General features: G+C 40.5%; 1 protein-coding gene and 1 non-coding gene across 5 annotated transcripts in view; one reads left to right on the top strand and one right to left on the bottom strand.

Moving 5' to 3' along the window:
- LOC122685281 overlaps window positions 1–18,023 on the bottom strand; it is a 374,369-nt gene extending 356,346 nt beyond the window's left edge. For all 4 annotated transcript variants that reach the window (XR_006338326.1, XR_006338325.1, XM_043889886.1 and 1 more), the window contains exon 1: window positions 17,869–18,023. Coding sequence is in view for 2 of the 4 variants with exons in the window: in XM_043889886.1 (XP_043745821.1) it covers window positions 17,869–17,879 (11 nt within the window). In the remaining 2 variants the exon portion in view is untranslated. The remainder of the gene's footprint in view (window positions 1–17,868) is intronic.
- On the top strand, window positions 4,009–4,081 carry TRNAV-UAC. Its single transcript has one exon. It is a non-coding gene; the product is annotated as a tRNA-Val (tRNA).
- Window positions 18,024–18,396: the final 373 nt, after the last annotated feature.

Consider the following 18,396-nt stretch of genomic DNA (forward strand, 5'->3'; position numbering starts at 1 on the left):
ACACAGGGCATACTAATATTACAGACTGGTTTATGAGAAGTGATCTTTCCTAATAAATGCTTCCTGTTTCTCCTGCTGTATCTTAGGCTCTGTGACAGGTGCTGAAATACAGAGGTAAAGACACAAATCTGGTCCACAGAGTTTTGAGTCTAGTGATAATTGACTAAAACTAAATCTTCTCATGAAAAGTAATGGTCTGGATTAAAGACTGAAACAAACTTTATCACCTGGTTTGGACTGGAGGTCAAGACAAACATTGCCACCTGATGTTAACCAGAGTTTACTCATGTACATATATCTGTAGGACTAAAATGTTTTCTTGGGGCTTTCCTGGTGGTCCAGGGGCTAAGACTCTGAGCCTCCAATGCAGGGGGACTGGGTTTGATCCTTGGTCAGGGAACTAGATCCCACACACTGCAACTAAAGATCCTGCCTGCTATAACTAAGATTCCACATGACAAAATGAAAGTAGAAGATCCCAAATGCAGCGCCTAAGACCCAGCACAACCAAGTTAAAAAAAAAGTTTCCTTTTCCACTTTTTTTGCCCCTATTATAGATGGGCTAAAAATGTCTTTATACTCTGAATAATTTCCTGAACCTAAGGCAATACCAGAAATACAGTTAATATTCAATGAATCTTTGATGCATGAAAAAAACTACAAAAAATGTTCTGCTCTAAGATTTATTTTTTGTATTTCATCCAGGAAGGTCCAGAATCCGTTAAAATAATAAAGCTGACGTAGGACTGACAAAGCCAAAATGAAGGTATGTCAAAGGACCCACGCTGGAAAGGGCATGTAGATGATCTGCTCACTTGAACTTGGATTAAATAGAGAGAATCAAGTGGGAGACAAGCCGAGGTAAGAAACGGAAGGTCTGTGGCCCCACCCCCAGTGTCTGATGCTTCCTGAGGCCTCCGAGTATCTCTTCCTACTGCCAAGATTCTGGACCGCTCTCTTCTAAGCCCTTGGCATCATCCTGATCCACTGGAACTTATCACTCACTCACTGAGTTCATCTAGTCTAATATACCTTTCTGACTCGGCCCAGGACTCCCGCAGGCCCAAGCATCCTTGTCAGACCCCTCCTTACTGGTGTGAACTTCCCTCCACTGGGAAAGGATGCTGGAATCGTAAAAAGGAATAGGGAAGAGAAAAGAAGCCCTCACAAAAGATAACAAAGGAATAGTTTTAAAGGTAGAAGTAACACAACGTGCTCTCACACAAGGGATGTGTTGTGGGGGGCAGACTTCCACACAGGGTACAAGCAGTCAAGGCCAAGAACTTTGGAGACTCATGTTGGTAAGCAACTCTGCAGTTTGCCAAGTGGGCTAATTTGGATTTATTAATCTGAGTCTTAGCATTCACAGATGAATCCTGCACTTACCCTCATGGCAGTCTGTGACCACTAAATAAATTAATACATTTAATATCTGGCACATACATTTGCAGGGCTTCCCTAGTGACTCAGTGGTAAAAAAAAAAAAAAAAAAAATCCACCTGCCAATGCAGAAGATGCAGGTTTGATTCCTGGGTCTCGAAATTCCCTGGAGGAGGAAATGGCAACCCACTCCAGGATTCTTGCCTGGAAACTTCCATGGACAGAGGAGACTGGTGGGCTACAGACCATGGGGTCTCAAAGGAGCCAGACATGACTTAGCGACTAAACAACAACAACATACATTAGCAGAGATGTGAATGGACCCAGAGAGGGTCATACAGGGTGGGATAAGTCAGAAAGTGAAAAATAAACACCATATATCAATGCATATATGTGGAATCTAGAAAAATGATACAGGGGAGCCTATCTGCAAAGTAGAAATAGAGACACAGATGTAGAGAACAAACATACAGACACAGCGGTGGAGGGGAAGGGAGAGTGGGATGTATTGACAGATTGGAATTGGCATATATACACTATTGATACTCTGTATAAAATAGATAGCTAATGAGAACCTACTGTAATAGCACAGGGAACTCTACTCCATGCTCTGCAGTGACCTAAATGGGAAGGAAATCCAAAGAGGAGGTGATATGTGTATACACACGGCTGATTCACTTTGCCATATAGCAGAAACTAACACAACATCTTAAAGCAACTATACTCCAATAAAAAAAAATAATAACATCTGTTACTCAGCATGTTCTCAAAGTTGGCTAATATCATGATAATAATGTTCCTTGGTCCTTGACCCTTTCATAAGTGTATGGACATATGTAAAAGATCCTAAAGTTTGCATTTATAATCACAAAGTTAGTGCCATTTTTCTTTCCAAGGGACCAAAAAAAAAAAAAATGTATTAGAATATAGGAAAAGAGCCTGCTTCACCCTCTGTAGTCACAATTACACATATTTCTTCCTGGAGGGAGGGAGTTTGACAGATTGTGATGTACAGTTGTTAACAGGAGTGCAAAACAGCCTGGCAGTAAGTCAGTTTTTAATTTGTATTTCTGGAAAACTGGGAAAATGCTTTAAGATTTTCTGCAATTATTTGCTGGTGAGGACGTGATTCCAGGGACCCAACGCTTTCCCTTTCCTCAGTGGCAGCAACTCCCCTGGACAGAAGGAGCAGACCTGGTCTTCATGTCGTACATGGGGCTGTGGAGCCGCGGCTTCCAGGCTCTGGCTGGGAAGGCGTCCCTCCAGTGGAACCTTTCTGGTCACATTAAAAAAATCCCCAACTAATAAAAATAAATGAAAAAAAAAAATCCTACCTGTGGCTCCTTCCAGCAGCAATCTGCTTCTGCCCTCACACCATCTCCCCTACTCAGTTCAAGCTCCTGGGCGATGATGATGAAACTAAAATGGGACTGGAAAAGAATTTGATGTCATGGATGGGGCATCATCAAACATGGTTGGGTTTTAGACTTTCCAAAAGTTGATGCCAAAGTCAGTAACAAGACAAGAGGATGAGTTCCTAGGAAAGGTGACTCACTGGGCAGAGCACAGGAATCTTGAATGGGAGCCACGAAGCCCTGGATGGTTAGTGCCAGGGAGAGGATTCATGAATTTAAAAAAAAAAACACAAGACAAATCCTGCTCAGAAAAGCCGGGCCACCAGAAAGCACCAAGAAAGACTGAGTGACAGGGACTTCCCTGGTGTCCAGTGGCTGGGACTGCAGGCTCCAAGGCAAGGGGCCCAGGTGTGATCCCTGGTCAGGGAACTAGATCCCACATGCCACAACTAAGAGTCTGCATGCCACAGCAAAGACCCACGACAGCCAAATAAATAAATAAATGAGTGAATAAACAATAGGGGGGAAAAAAAAAAGACTGAGTAACAAATGGAGTATCTAAGATTCTAGTATAGATAGTGTTCCCAGAAAGTCAACTTCAGGAAAATGCTTATGGGGGACATAAATGAGACCTCTGGGGCCCAGTGGCCAAACAATTTTAACCTGGAACCAAACAGAGAAGGGAGCTTGCTGGTTCAGTAAGCATAAGCCCTGGGAGAGAGCAGTACATCAGCCCCTGGTAGACTGGACTGCTGGTTGGCTGCCCCGCATCCATTCCTTCCTTCATCCCTCCTAACAAAATTCTCAATTTCTTTCTCTGGATTTTTTCTTCCCCTACACAGCCTTGGAGAAGGCTGACACCATCCCCAGGTCCTAGGGTGAGTCTTAGCTGTCTAAAAGCAATCCCATCCTCCTTTCCAGAGGTTGGAAAATTGTCCTTTGACCCACTGAGACCATGGACAGACTTCCTGGGGCTTCTGCTAAAGCTCTGCCCAATCTTCTAGAAGACATTCTGGACATTCCTCAAAGACTCTTCTGTGTGATGAAAGGCCCAGAGCTCCTGCCAGCCTGGGAATGAAGTCAGTCCACTCAGGGGTGAAGAGCTAAAGAAATACACAGGGAGCAAGGGCCTTGGAATGAGGTCACTCAGAAGTCATTTTGCCTAAGATTTCCTGTTTCACAAGTCCATCAAATCCTTATGGTTGAAGCCAGTTTGATTTCTCTGCTTATGTTATAGGTGATGGAACACCTTAGAAAAAAATAAAGAGGGACATCCCTGGTGGTCCAGTGGTTAAGACTCTGCACTTACGATGCAGGGTATACAGGTTCGATCCCTGACTGGGGAACAAAGATCCCACATGCCTCAGGCCATGGCCAAAAAAAAAAAAAAAGATAAGAAGAAAGAGGAGGAGAAGGAGGAGGAAGAATTAGATATAAGACTTAGAAAAACTATTGTAATTTGCAATACATCAGTACTCCAGCCCAGGTCCAGCTGACTTTGGAGGTCTGTCTGCCCACTCTCATCTCACACTGCCTTTCCATTGATGAGCAGAGACACACACACTCTTCACTGCCTGCCTCAGTAGGGTGTGCCCTGGACCTCCACACCAGCTGGTAAATAGCTTTTGCTTGAGAGACAAAGGGCTGTACATAAGAGCAAGGGAAAGAGCAGTAATCCTGGAACTCAATCTTGAAAGAAAAAGCCAAGGCCCTGTGGACGCAGGAGAGGCACAAACTGCTGGCTTCCCTTCTGTTCTCTGGCTTCCCTGGTCATGTTTCACCACAGTGCAAATCCAAGCAGGAAGGGTAAAGAAACTGCTTGTAAGACGAATGTATAACAAGCTGTGGTACATATACACCATGGAATATTACTCAGCCATTAAAAAGAATTCATTTGAATCAGTTCTAATGAGATGGATGAAACTGGAGCCCATTATACAGAGTGAAGTAAGCCAGAAAGACAAAGACCAATACAGTATACTAACGCATATATATGGAATTTAGAAAGATGGTTAACGATAACCCTATATGCAAAACAGAAAAAGAGACACAGATGTACAGAACAGACTTTTGGACTCTGTGGGAGAAGGCGAGGGTGGGATGTTTCTAGAGAACAGCATCGAAACATGTATATTATCTAGGGTGAAACAGATCACCAGCCCAGGTTGGATGCATGAGACAAGTGCTCGGGCCTGGTGCACTGGGAAGACCCAGAGGAATCGGGTAGAGAGGGAGGTGGGAGGGGGGATCGGGATGGGGAATACATGTAAATCCATGGCTGATTCATGTCAATGTATGACAAAAACTACTACAACATTGTAAAGTAATTAGCCTCCAACTAATAAAAAAAGTAAATGGGAAAAAAAAAAAAAAGAAACTGCTTGTAACTCCTATTCTCAAGGCCTTAACAGAAACAAGTCAATAGAGAAAATAAAATGCTACCAGTGGAGTCAAACTGGTAGAGAAATTGACTGAGTACACTTTGGCAAAAGAGCAAGGAAAGTTACACCCTTAACTTCATTTGTTTTTATTTTCCTACCCCTTAAGTCAAGTGAAATAGGGCATATATTTACCCCCTATAAATAATGGAAATTCAGTATGAACATGCCTTTTTATGCACTATGTACCTTTTCCTTGGAAAATGGCTTATTAACTTCCTAGATAATTTGATTGACACAGAATACTTTGATAATCCAAAAGAACACTCTAAGATGGAGTTAATGGGCTTCCCTGATAGCTCAGTGGTAAAGAATCTGCCTGCCAAATGCAGCAGATGTGAGTTTAATCCCTGGTTTGGGAAGATCCCTTGGAGAAGGAAACAGCAACCCCTCCAGTATCCTTGTCTGGAAAATTCCATGGACAGAAGAGCCTGGCAGGCTACAGTCCATGGGGTCACAAAAGAGTTGGATGTGACTTAGTGACTCAACAACAAGATGGAGTTAGCATAAGTACATGGAACAACAGACTGGTTCCAAATAGGAAAAGGAGTACGTCAAGGCTGTATATTGTCACCCTGATTATTTAACTTATATGCAGAGTACATCACGAGAAACGCTGGGCTGGAGGAAGCACAAGCTGGAATCAAGATTGCTGGGAGAAATATCAATAACCTCAGATATGCAGATGACACCACCCTTATGGCAGAAAGTGAAGAAGAACTAAAAAGCCTCTTGAAGAAAGTGAAAGAGGAGAGTGAAAAAGTTGGCTTAAAGCTCAACATTCAGAAAACCAAGATCATGGCATCTGGTCCCATCACTTCATGGGAAATAAATGGGGAGACAGTGGAAACAGTGTCAGACTTTATTTTTGGGGGCTCTAAAGTCACTGCATATGGTGACTGCAGCCATGAAATTAAAAGACGCTTACTCCTTGGAAGGAAAGTTATGACCAACCTAGACAGCATATTAAAAAGCAGAGACATTACTTTGCCAACAAAGGTCCATCTGGTCAAGGCTATGGTTTTTCCATTGGTCATGTATGGATGTGAGAGTTGGACTATGAGGAAAGCTGAGCACCGAAAAATTGATGCTTTTGAACTATGGTGTTGGAGAAAACTCTTGAGAGTCCCTGGGACTGCAAGGAGATCCAACCAGTCCCTCCTAAAGGAGATCAGTCCTGGGTGTTCATTGGAAGGACTGATGCTGAAGCTGAAACTCCAGTACTTTGGCCACCTCATGCGAAGAGTTGACTCATTGGAAAAGACCGTGATTTGGGGAGGGATTGGGGGCAGGAGGAGAAGGGGACAACAGAGGATGAGATGGCTGGATGGCATCACCGACTCTATGGGCATGAGTTTGAGTAAACTCCAGGAGTTGGTGATGGACAGGGAGGCCTGGCGTGCTGCGATTCATGGGGTGGCAAAGAGTCGGACACGACTGAGCGACTGAACTGAAGCATAAGTAATACAGCCACCTGACACAGTAATAGGCGGAAGAGGTAAGAACATCTATTCTAGAATAGATTCTCTCCCTGACCAGCTCTGAAGGGGACCTCCTACCCTCAGGGCAATGGAAGACAGATTCTGATTCTTCCAGGTCCTGATGGGGAGGTGGAGGCAAGGGAGGGCACTCCTGCCCCTCCCAGGAGGGAGCTCCTATCACTTCCCAGGAACAGGAGGTCTGCATGCCACCACATGGCCCAGGATTCTCCATCAAAGTCTGTAACAATTGGTAAGGAAAGTCACATGAGAAATAGGATCAGACACCACAATTCCCTCATCTGGAAATACCCAAAGCTGGTTATTCTCATCCATCTTTTTCCCCCCGGTCTTAGTTTCCCAAAAAGGGAATGATGAACCCATGGGCTCAGCAGCGAAAGCCTACAGTCCTAACTACTGGGTCACCAGGGAATTCTCCCTCCTTGATCCCCCTAATTTGCATTTGTGCTCAACAGTTATCTGATCTCACTGTGAAATTGTGATCACAAACCTCAGGTGGGTGCGATGCTGCCTGGCAATCATGCCATACATTCCCTATGCAATTCACTCTCTCACTCTTCCAATTAGTCCCTTTTCTCTCCTTAGGCCTCAAACATTTCCTGCCCTCTTCATTCTCAACCAATGGCTTTGCCTCTTACTTCAGTGGGAAAATAGATGTAAACAGAAGAGAATTCCATATCTTCCCAAGATCAAATTTACCAACTTTTCATATATAGCAGGTGGGTCTTAGGAAGCACTACTACGAACAAAGCTAGTGGAGGTGATGGAATTGCAGCTGAGCTATTTCAAATCCTAAAAGATGATGCTGTGAAAGTGCTGCACTCAATATGCCAGCAAATTTGGAAAACTCAGCAGTGACCACAGGACTGGAATCAGTCAGTTTTCATTCCAATCCCAAAGAAAGGCAATGCAAAGAATGTACAGATTACTGTACAATTGCACTCATTTCAAATGTCAGCAAGATTATGCTCAAAATCCTTCAAGCTAGGCCTTACATCAGCAGTATGTAAACTGAGAACATCCAGATGTTCAAGCGAGATTTAGGAAAGGCAGAGGAACCAGAGATCAAATTACCAACATACACTGGATCATAGAAAAAGCAAGGGAATTCCCCAAAACACCTACTTCTGTTTCATTGACTACGCTAAAGCCTTTGACTGTGTGGATCACAACAAACTGTGTAATATTCTTAATGAGATGGGAATACCAGACCACATTACCTGCCTCCTGAGAAACCTGTATGCAGGACAAGAAGCAAGAGAACTAGACATGGAATAACAGACTGGTTCAAAACTGGGAAAGGAGTATGTCAAGGCTGTATTGTCACCCTCTTTATGTAACTTATATGCAGAGTGCATCATGCAAAATGCTGGGCTGGATGAGTTGGAATCAAGATTGCTGGGGGAAATATCAACAACTTGACATATGCATATAATACCACTTTAATGGCAGAAAGTGAAGAGGATCTAAAAAGCCTCTTGATGAAGGTGAAAGAGGAGAGTGAAAAAACTGGCTTAAAACTCAACATTCAAAAAACAAAGATCAAAAAAAAAAAAAAAACAAAGATCATGGCATCTGGTCCTATCACTTCGTAGCAAATAGATGGGGAAAACGTGGAAACAGTGTCAGATTTCATTTTCTTGTACAGTTTCAAACTCAATGCAGATGGCGACTGTAGCTGCAAAATTAAAAGATGCTTGTTCTTTGGAAGAATAGCTATGACAAACCTAGACACTGTATTAAAAAGCAGAGACATCACTTTGTTGACAAAAGTCCGTATAGTCAAAGCTATGGTTTTTCCAGTAGTCATGTATGGATGTGAGAGTTGGACAGTGAAGAAAGCTGAGCACCGAAGAATTGATGCTTTCAAACTGTGGTGTTGGAGAAGACTCTTGAGAGTCCCTTGGACTGCAAGGAGATCACACCAGTAAATCCTAAAGGAAATCAACCCTGAATATTTATTGGAAGGACTGATGCTGAAGCTCTAATACTTTGGACACGTGATGCAAAGAGCTGACTCATTGGAAAAGACCCTGATGCTCGGAAAGATTGAGGGCAAGATGAGAAGGGGACGTCAGAGGATGAGATGGTTGGATGGCATCACTGACTCAATGGACTTGAGTTTGAGCAAACTCTGGGAGATAGTGAAGGACAGGGAGGCCTGGTGTGCTGCAGTTCATGGGGTCTCAAAGAGTCCGACACAACTTAGCGACTGAACAACAACATGTATTGCATGTGTGCTAAATTGCTTCAGTCGTGTCTGGCTCTTTGCAACCCTGTGGACTGTAGCCTGCCAGCCTCCTACATCCATGTGATTCTCCAGGCAAGAATACTGGGGTGGGTGGCAATTTCCTCCTCCAGAGGATCTCCCTGATCCATGTCTCTTACGTCTCCTTCATTGCAGGCAGATTCTTTACCACTCCATCAGGGAAGCCCCATATAACACGCTTGTCGCCGGTCGGAATGACTGCTATCAAAAAGTCTACAAACAATAAATGCTGGAGAGGGTGCAGAGAAAAGGGGACCCCCTTACACTGTCGGTGGAAATGCAAACTAGAACAGCCACTATGGAGAACAGTGTGGAGATTCCTTTAAAAACTGGAAATAGAACTACCATACGACCCAGCAATCTGGCTTCTGGGCATACACACTGAGGAAACCAGAATTGAAAGAGACACATGTACCTCAATGTTCATTGCAACACTGTTTACAATAGCCAGGACATGGAAGCAAACTACATGTCCACTGGCAGACGAATAGATAAGAAACTAAGATAAGAAAGTACATATACACAATGGAATAGTACTCAGCTATTAAAAATAATGCATTTGAGTCAGTTCCAATGAGGTGGATGAAACTGGAGCCTATTATACAGTGAAGTAAGTCAGAAAGAAAAATACCAATACAGTATATTAACACATATATATGGAATTCAGAAAGATGGTAACGATGATCCTATATGTGAGACAGCAAAAGAGACACAGATATAAAGAACAGACTTTTGGACTCTGTGGGAGAAGGCAAGGTGGGATGATTTGAGAGAATAGCACTGAAACATGTATATTACCATATGTGTAATAGATGACTTGCCCAAGTTCAATGTGTGAAACAGGGCACTCAAAGCCTGTGCACTGGGACAAACCTGTGGATGGGGTGGGGAGGGAGGTGGGAGGGGGTTCAGGACCCATGTACACCCATGGCTGATTCATGTGAATGTACGGCAAAAACCACCACAATACTGTAATTAACTTCTAATTAAAATTAATTAATTTTAAAAAAACAGGCTTGTGCTTATCTAGCCAAACCCTCCCCTTGTACACAGAATCTCAGCCCCTCTCATCTGCTCTTAATTATGCAAGAACCTCAAGGGGTTGGTGAGACTCCTGAAAATACATGCAAAATGTCCTGTGTATAAGCTTTTCTTTGGGCCTGAGAAAACAGCCATAGTTTTCGTAAAAATCTCAACTGAAACACTTAGCTCCACCATTCTAAAAGCTAGCAACTGCCAACATCTACTGAGCCTTTGGTATGTGCCTAGTATTAGCATGAATGGGTTAAATTAATGTTGCAATCTAATGTTGCAAATTAATCTCAATGCAATCTTCTGAGAAAAATATTACTGAGATACCTATATCACAGGTGAGCAAACTGATATTCAGAGAGTTTAGATAACCTGTTCAAAGCTGTATAGTTCCAGTTGTAGGGCTGGAATTCTAGGCCAGACAGGCGCTAAAGCCCATCACACCAGGATAACTGGCCACCAAGGGATAAAGAATTTAGGATTATTTATTCCTGTTCCTCATCTTATCTTTGGAAAACATACAAATACACACAGACAAAGAAGATGCTATTTTACCATCAAAAGTATTCTAATAAAACACAAGGCTAGGGAGAGGTAAATGGCTTTATCTCTTAAGTAATTTAAATGATAATATTGCTTTCTACACTGTTCATCATTTTTAATGAACTATCATGAAATATTATGCAAATTAAAAGTTATCAGCCTTCTGTAAATAATAAAAATATCTCAAACATTTAATCAGTGATTTATAATTGCTAAAGTGATCAAAGAAGGTAATTTAGCCTGTTCCTTGAATTCTGTATATTTAGACAATAAAAAAAAAATTGTTCGGTTAACATTCTTAAATGACAAAATGTGAGTCACTACAATACATCCTTACTTGCTACATCTTGGCCAGTATTTATCCTCACTTTAAGTCTGCAGTTCAAGGACAGGAGCTCTTGAGATTCAACTGCCCTGCCTTGAAGCTTGTTTTTCCTGGTTCAATAAAGAAAACCAGACAGTCTTCTGAAAATAAGACTGCCAAGATGTGGCCACCTTCCCATTGCTTCACACTGCCTAGTCTTCATTTCTTGTTTTGTAGAAGTCATAAGCAACATATCCAACTATTTGGAACAGATAGAAACATTTTCTTGAGTTTCTACAATCTGTCACAATACACAGACCAAGTCTTTGAGAATTCTTTTCTTGCCTTGTAGTAGGTTCATTCCAAGTTATAAAATGATGAGAGAGGGATTTACCACAGGAAACCAATCAACTGCGAAACCTTGACTCTTAACCTGTGCCTCTTGCCAGACAGGTTTCTATATCCAGGAAATGGTTCAACAAGGATCCTTAGGTGCTCTTCAGTCTCTAGGCACCACTTACACCAATACATTTGGAACATGCCAAATCTACCCCCAAATTCTGCAAATCTCCCAAAAAGTTCCTTTACTGTCCACACTCCATCTATGGTGAGCTTTGCTATTCTGCTGATGCTCGATCTGTTGCTTCTCTGCCTGGTACACCCTTCCCTTCCTCTTCCTCCTCCTTGATTTGGCCAATTCTTCCTTCAAACATCACCTCAGAGATGCTTTCCTTGAGCACCCCTGCCCCAACTCTGGGAGAGCTCCCCTAGTGGTTCCTCTGTTTACCCTTGTGGTTCCCCTAGTCCCCTATTTACTCTTATCTTAGCAACAAACTGTTGTTATGGCCTATTGTCTGTCCCCTTGCTGGACTCTACCATCCCTGGAACAAAGAACTGTTTCTTCTTTGTGGAAACATTCATCTTTTATTGTAGTCCAGTGCCTGGATTAGAATAGATGCTAAGTGAAAATCACTTGTTGAAGGAATGAATGACTGTCCTCATTTATCACTATCCTCTGTTTAGGGCTACATGCCTATAGATGCTTGCAGGAAAATCGTATATAGAAGTGAGTAGGAGGGACAGAGATAAATTAAAAGGAGAGAGAACAAAAGTCTTACCCACCCTCTAGATTCATGAGCAAAAACTGCGCTCCAAGGTAATTCCCTGGTGGTCCAGTGGTTAGAACTTGGTGCTTTCACTGCGAGGGCCCGGGCGTGATCCCTGCTCAGGAAAGATCCCAAAGGTGCACTGTGCAGCCAAAAGCACAAAACCAAAACACTGTCCTCCAAAAATAATCACTTCCCTCACCAGTCTTCACGATAGCCCTTTTCATTTCTCAGTTTATTTTTTGCCATATCTTTTCTACTGCCAACTCCTGATCATTCTTACAACTTGCCTTTCTCTCTATGTCCACTAATGACCACTTTCATCAGATTCAAATTGTCTCTTCACTTGGATGTTAAACAGCACAGAAATAATTTTACAAATAAATGTGGTATACAATACACAACACATACTCATTTGTGCCTTACAACACTATCATAAGATATGTTTGCTAGTGTGTAGCCAGAGGACATATCCCTTCATACCTGGCTCTGATGTCCAGTGGGGCTTACATTCATGGGCTCAACAGGATGGTAGCAAACAAGAGACCAGTTCTGAACTGGTTATCATCCCAGGGCTCAGCACAGAGAAAGCAGACAGAAACACCCATCTCCCTGTCTTCCCCTGAAAGAGATATATTTTCATTCTTTAAAAGCTGCAACCTGAGGTTCAACCTTCCAATCAGCCTGAAGTCACTTGTTGACTGAGATTCTCCCAATCAGGGCACTGACAGGCCTTGGAGCACCCTTAACTACTGGGAGCTGTTAAAAACAAAAGAGCCTGCTTGGCAATCACAAAGGTTTGAGAGAGAACCAAGAGCTCAGACCGGCTTGAACAGTAAGATTCATTTCCTACCTAATACCACTACTTCAAAACTGGGAGAAGTGGTTGTTTTATCTAATGATAGAAACCAGCACAGAGAATCAAGAAAAATGAAGAAACAAAGGAATATATTACAAACGAGAGAATAAGACAAAACATCAACAACAACAAAAAAAGTTAATGAAGATTTAGTTGATGGAGCTTAAGATAAAGATCACAAAGATTGCTGAGATCAGGAAAGTAATGCATGAATAAAATAAGAATTTCAAAAAAGAGAAAATATTTAAAAGTACCAAACAGACACATAGAATTAAAGATTACAATAACTGAACTGTAAACTTCAATAGGGAGGTTCAATAGCAGACAAGCTGAAATGAGAAAAGGATCAGTAAACTTTTAAGACAGGGCAATGGAATTCACCCAATTAGAGGAGCAAAAAGAAAAAGCATGAAGATAGCTTAAAGGACTTACGGGACAATACCAAGCAAACAAATAATTGCACTAGTGATCCAAGAAGGAGCCAAAGAAAGGGGCAGAAAACTTACTGAAACAATTAATGGCTGGAAACTTCCCTAATCTGAGGAGAGATCTAAAATAAAAACAACAACTTTACACCCCAAGCAACCAGAAAAAGAAAAACAAACTAAGCCTAAAGTTAGTAGAAGGAAATAACAAAAGCCAGAGCAGAAATCAATAAAATAGAGATTAAAAAATAGTATAAAAGATCAAAGAAACGAAGAGCTTTTTTTTTTTAAAGATAACATAGACAAATCTTAATCTGGCCTTACCAAGACAAAAGAAAGAAAATGCATATAAATAAAAAGAGAAGTAAAAAAAAGAAACATTACAACCAGTACCACAGTAATACAAAGGATCATAAGAACCACTATGAGAAATTACATACCAAAAAATTAGGCACCTTAGAAGGAATGGATAAATTTCTGGAAATATACAAACTACAAAGACTGAACCATGAAGAAACAGAAAATCTGAACAGACTGACTACTATTAAGGAGATTCAATCAGTCATCAAAAACCTGCAGACAAAAGCCTAGTACAGATGGCTTCACAGGTGAATTCTATCAAACATTCAAAGAAGAATTAATACTTATTCATCTTAAACTATTTCCAAAAATTGCAAAAGGAAGGAAACTTGTGAAGTCATTCTACAAGGCCAGCATTACCCTGATGCCAAATCCAAAGATCACAAAAAAAGAAAATTACTGGCCAATATCACTGATGAACACAGATGTAAAAATCCTTAACAAAATATCAGCAACCTGAATTCAATGATACATTGAAGGGATTGAGAAATGTCATATTTCCTGCCATATCCATAAGCAAGGATGTCACAGCCATCACTGATTCTGGCCATCCAAATGTAAATGCCCCAGAGGGCACCCAATAAAGAGAGTAATACCTGCTAACCATAGCCATCAGGCTGCAGCCACTCCCTATGAAGCATGGAGGGGATACGGCAGGACACTGGGGCCATATAGCTGAGATATATATGAAAGGAATGATTTCAGAGAGCCCAGACTCTTGTACCTTCCCATACATAGAAAGCACTAAATTCCTTAACTTGTGATATCTGGTTTTCCTTAATTAACAATAACCTTTTGAGGTTCAGACTATCTGCTCTTTGTGACAAACTTATATATAACCTGACTTCTTCCCCTGCCTCCTTGGAGCAGTTCTCTCAGGGTTACTTGACATGCTGTCTCCTGGGCCTGAATTCCCAGAATTTCCCACCAAATAAAACTCTCAACTTTTAGGTTGTGACTTTTTAAAGTCAACAGTTTCATATACCACGGTGAAGAAGGATTTACCTCAGGGATGAAAGGATGGTTCAATATTCTCATATAAATCAATGTGATATACCACATTAACAAACTGAAGAACAAAAACTATATAATCATCTCAATAGACACAGGAAAAGCATGTGACAAAATTCAACATCCATGGATGGTTAAAAACCTCTCAATAAAGTAAATATAAATGAAATGTACTTCAACATAATAAAGGCCACATATGACAAGTCCACAGCTAACAATATACTCGATAGCGAAAAGCTAAAACCTTTACCTCTGTAAGATCAGAAATAAGATAAGATGCCCACTCCCACCACTTTTATCCAACACAGTATTGGAAGTCCTAGCCATATAAATTTGTCAATAAAAAGAAATAAAGGACATCAGAATCAGAAAGGAAAAAAGGAAAACTGTCTCCATTTGCAGATGGCATGATATTATGTATGGAAAACTCAAAATACTCCATTAGAAAGCTGTGAAAATAAGCAAATTTGGTAAAGCTGCCAGATACAAAATCAACACACAAAAATTAGTTGTGTGTCACCAACAAGGATCTACTGTTTAGCACATGGCAGTCTGCTCAACGTTATGTGGCAGCCTGGCTGGGAGGAGAGTTTGCGGGAGAACAAATCCCTGTATCATGTACATGTATGGCTGAATCCCTTCACTGTTCACTTGAAACTATCACAACATTCTTTGTTAGTTGGCTATACCCAATGCAAAATTAAAAGTTTTAAAAAATCAGCTGTGTGTCAATACACCAATAATGAACTATCAGAGAGATTAAGAAAACAATCCCATTTACAACTGCATCAAAAAGAACAGAGTATCTACAAATAAATTTAACCAAGGAGATAAAAGACTATACACTGAAAAGTATAGACATTGATTAAAAGAACTGAAGAAGAAACAAATAAATTGTAAGATATTCCATGCTCATGGCTTGGAATAATTAGTATTATTTAAATATCCATATTATCAAAGAAATTTATAGAATCAATGCAATTTCTATCAAAATTCCAATGGCATTTTTCCACAGAAATAAAACAATCCTACAATTCATATAAAATCACAAAAGACCTCAAATAGCCAAAGTAATCTTGAGAAAGAATGACAAAACTTCAAAAATCACATTTCCTGACTTTAAAATATATTACAAAGCTATAATAATCAACACAGTATGATACTGGCATAAAAACAGACACATAGATTAATGGAATAGAACAGAAAGCAAGAAATCAACCCATACACACATGGTAAATTAATTTATAACAAAAGTCTCAAGAATGTAGTAGGAAAAGGGCTTTCTCTTCAATAAACTGTTATGGAGGAACTGGAGAGCCACATGCTACTAGACCACTATGCATAAAAATTAACTCAAAATGAATTAAACTTGTACATAAGACCTGAAACCATAAAACTCTTGCAAGGAAACAGGCTTTAAGTTCCTTGACATCAGTCCTGGCAATGATTTTTTGGATTTGACACTAAAAGTAAAGGCAACAAAAGCAAAAATAAACAATAAGACCACATCAAACAACAAAGTCACACAGTAAAAGAAATCATCAACAAAATGAAAAGGTAAGCTACCAAGTGGGAGAAAATATTTCCAAATTATGTATCAGATAAGAGGCTGATATTCAAAATGTATAAAGAACTCATATAATTCAATAGCAAAAAGACAAATAATCCAATTTTTAAAATGGGAAGATGATCTAAATAGACATTTCTCAAAAGAAAGCATACACATGGCCAACAGGTACATGAAAAGATGCTCAATATCACTAATCATTCATGAAATGCAAATCAAGACCACAAAGAGAAATCACCTCACATCTGTCAGAATGCCCATCATCAAAAAGTCTACAGACAATAAATGCTGGAGACGGTGTAGAGAAAAGGAAACCCTCTTGCACTATTGCTGGGGATGTAAATTAATACAACCACTATAGAGAACAGTATGGAAGTTTCTTAAAAAACTAAAAACAGAACTACCATATGATCCATATCCCACCCCATTACCATATCCCATTACTAGCCATATAACTAGGGAAAATTATAATTCAAAAGACACATGCACCCCAATGTCTATTGCAGCAATATTTACAATAGCCAGGATATAGAAACAACCTAAATGTCCATCAACAAAGGAATGAATAAAGAAGTTGTGGTAAAAAAAAAAAAAAGAAGTTGTGGTACATGTGGAATATTAAATACATAATGGAATATTACTCAGCCATAAAAAGGAATGAAACTGGATCATTTGTAGAGACGTGGATGGACCTACAGAATGTCATACAGGGTGAAGTTAGAAAAACAGATATGGTATATTGATGCATGTGTGTGGAATCTAGAAAAAATGGTATAAATCTTATTTGCAAAGCAGGAATAGAGATATAGGTGTAGAGAAAAAAAATGTATGGACACCAAAAGGGAAAAGGGGGTGGTGGTGGGAGGAATTGCGAGCCTGGGATTGACATATATACACTAATGTGTATAAAATAGGTAACTAATGAGAACCTACCGTAGAGAACAGATAACTCCATTCACACTCTGTGGTGACCTATTTGGGAACTAAATCCAAAAAAGAGGGGTGTGTATATATGGACAGCTGATTCACTCTGCTGTACAGTAGGAATTAACATTGTAAAGCAACTGTACTCCAATCGAAGGTATTTTCACAAAAGAAAAACTAACTTAAAAAGGTATCTTTACCCTCACCTTCACTGCAGCATTATTCACAACAGGGCTAAGTGTTCATCCATGGATAAATGGATAAAGTGTGTATGTATACACGAAATGGAATATTACTCAGCCATAAAAAATGAGGAAATCTTGCTATTTTTGACAACATGGATGGACCCTGAGGGCATTATGTTAAGAGAAGTCAGTCAGACAAAGCAAATACCATGTATCTCATGCATATGTGAAACTTTAAAAAATAAAAAATAGAACTCATAGATACAGAGAACAGATTTGTGGTTGAGGGGGTAGAGGGGTGCAAAATGGGTGGAGGGAAAAAGGCACAGACTTCCAGTCAGAAAACATGTAACTCCAGAGATTTAATGACCAGCCTGGTGATTACAGTTAACAGTACTGTATCACATATTTTAAAGTTGCTGCAAGTTTTCATCACAAGAAACAAAAAAATTTGTAACCATGTGTGGTAATGCAGGTTAAGTGGACTTACTGTGGTGATCTTTTGCAATACTACACATGCCAAATCATTACTTTGTACACCTGAAAGAATAGAATGTTATGTCAGTAATGTCTCAATATGAACAAACAAATATAACTAACTTCTATTTTACCTCCTCTGCATTTTGAACACAATCTTGAAATAACTGGGCAACGAGTAGATTTAAAGCTTCAGGTTTTTTCTCTCCGGTCCTTCCTATAGCCTCGGTGGGGCTGGCAACTCCTGCATAAGTTCTGGAAAAACCATGGCGGAGACGAGGGCAGCAGCTTCCGGCCTCACAGAGCCTGCCCAGCTGGGCTGATTTCAGGCTCAGCTGACTCTCCGCCCTTGCCCCGCCCCAACGAGCCTGAGATTTGTTGGAATTTTCCACCCGAAGGCCACTGAAGCAAGTCATCCGGCCACTCATCAGGCCCGTCTGTGCTGACTGGCAGGCTCCATGGCCAAACAACTGTCGGGAAATTCCAAAGTCAAAACCAAACCAAAAACCAGTAGGAGGCAAAGCCACATTTCCAGATTTTCCAACCACAGATCCTGGGCAGTGGCATCCTTTTGGCCATTGCCCAAGCACACTAAAATAAGTTTAAAAAAAAAATTTTTTTTTAAACAATAATACTTTATTAAGTCCCTACAATGTCTAGGG

The sequence above is a fragment of the Cervus elaphus genome, chromosome 28 (genome assembly GCF_910594005.1).
Source record: "Cervus elaphus chromosome 28, mCerEla1.1, whole genome shotgun sequence".
NCBI classification, from domain to species: Eukaryota; Metazoa; Chordata; class Mammalia; order Artiodactyla; family Cervidae; genus Cervus; species Cervus elaphus.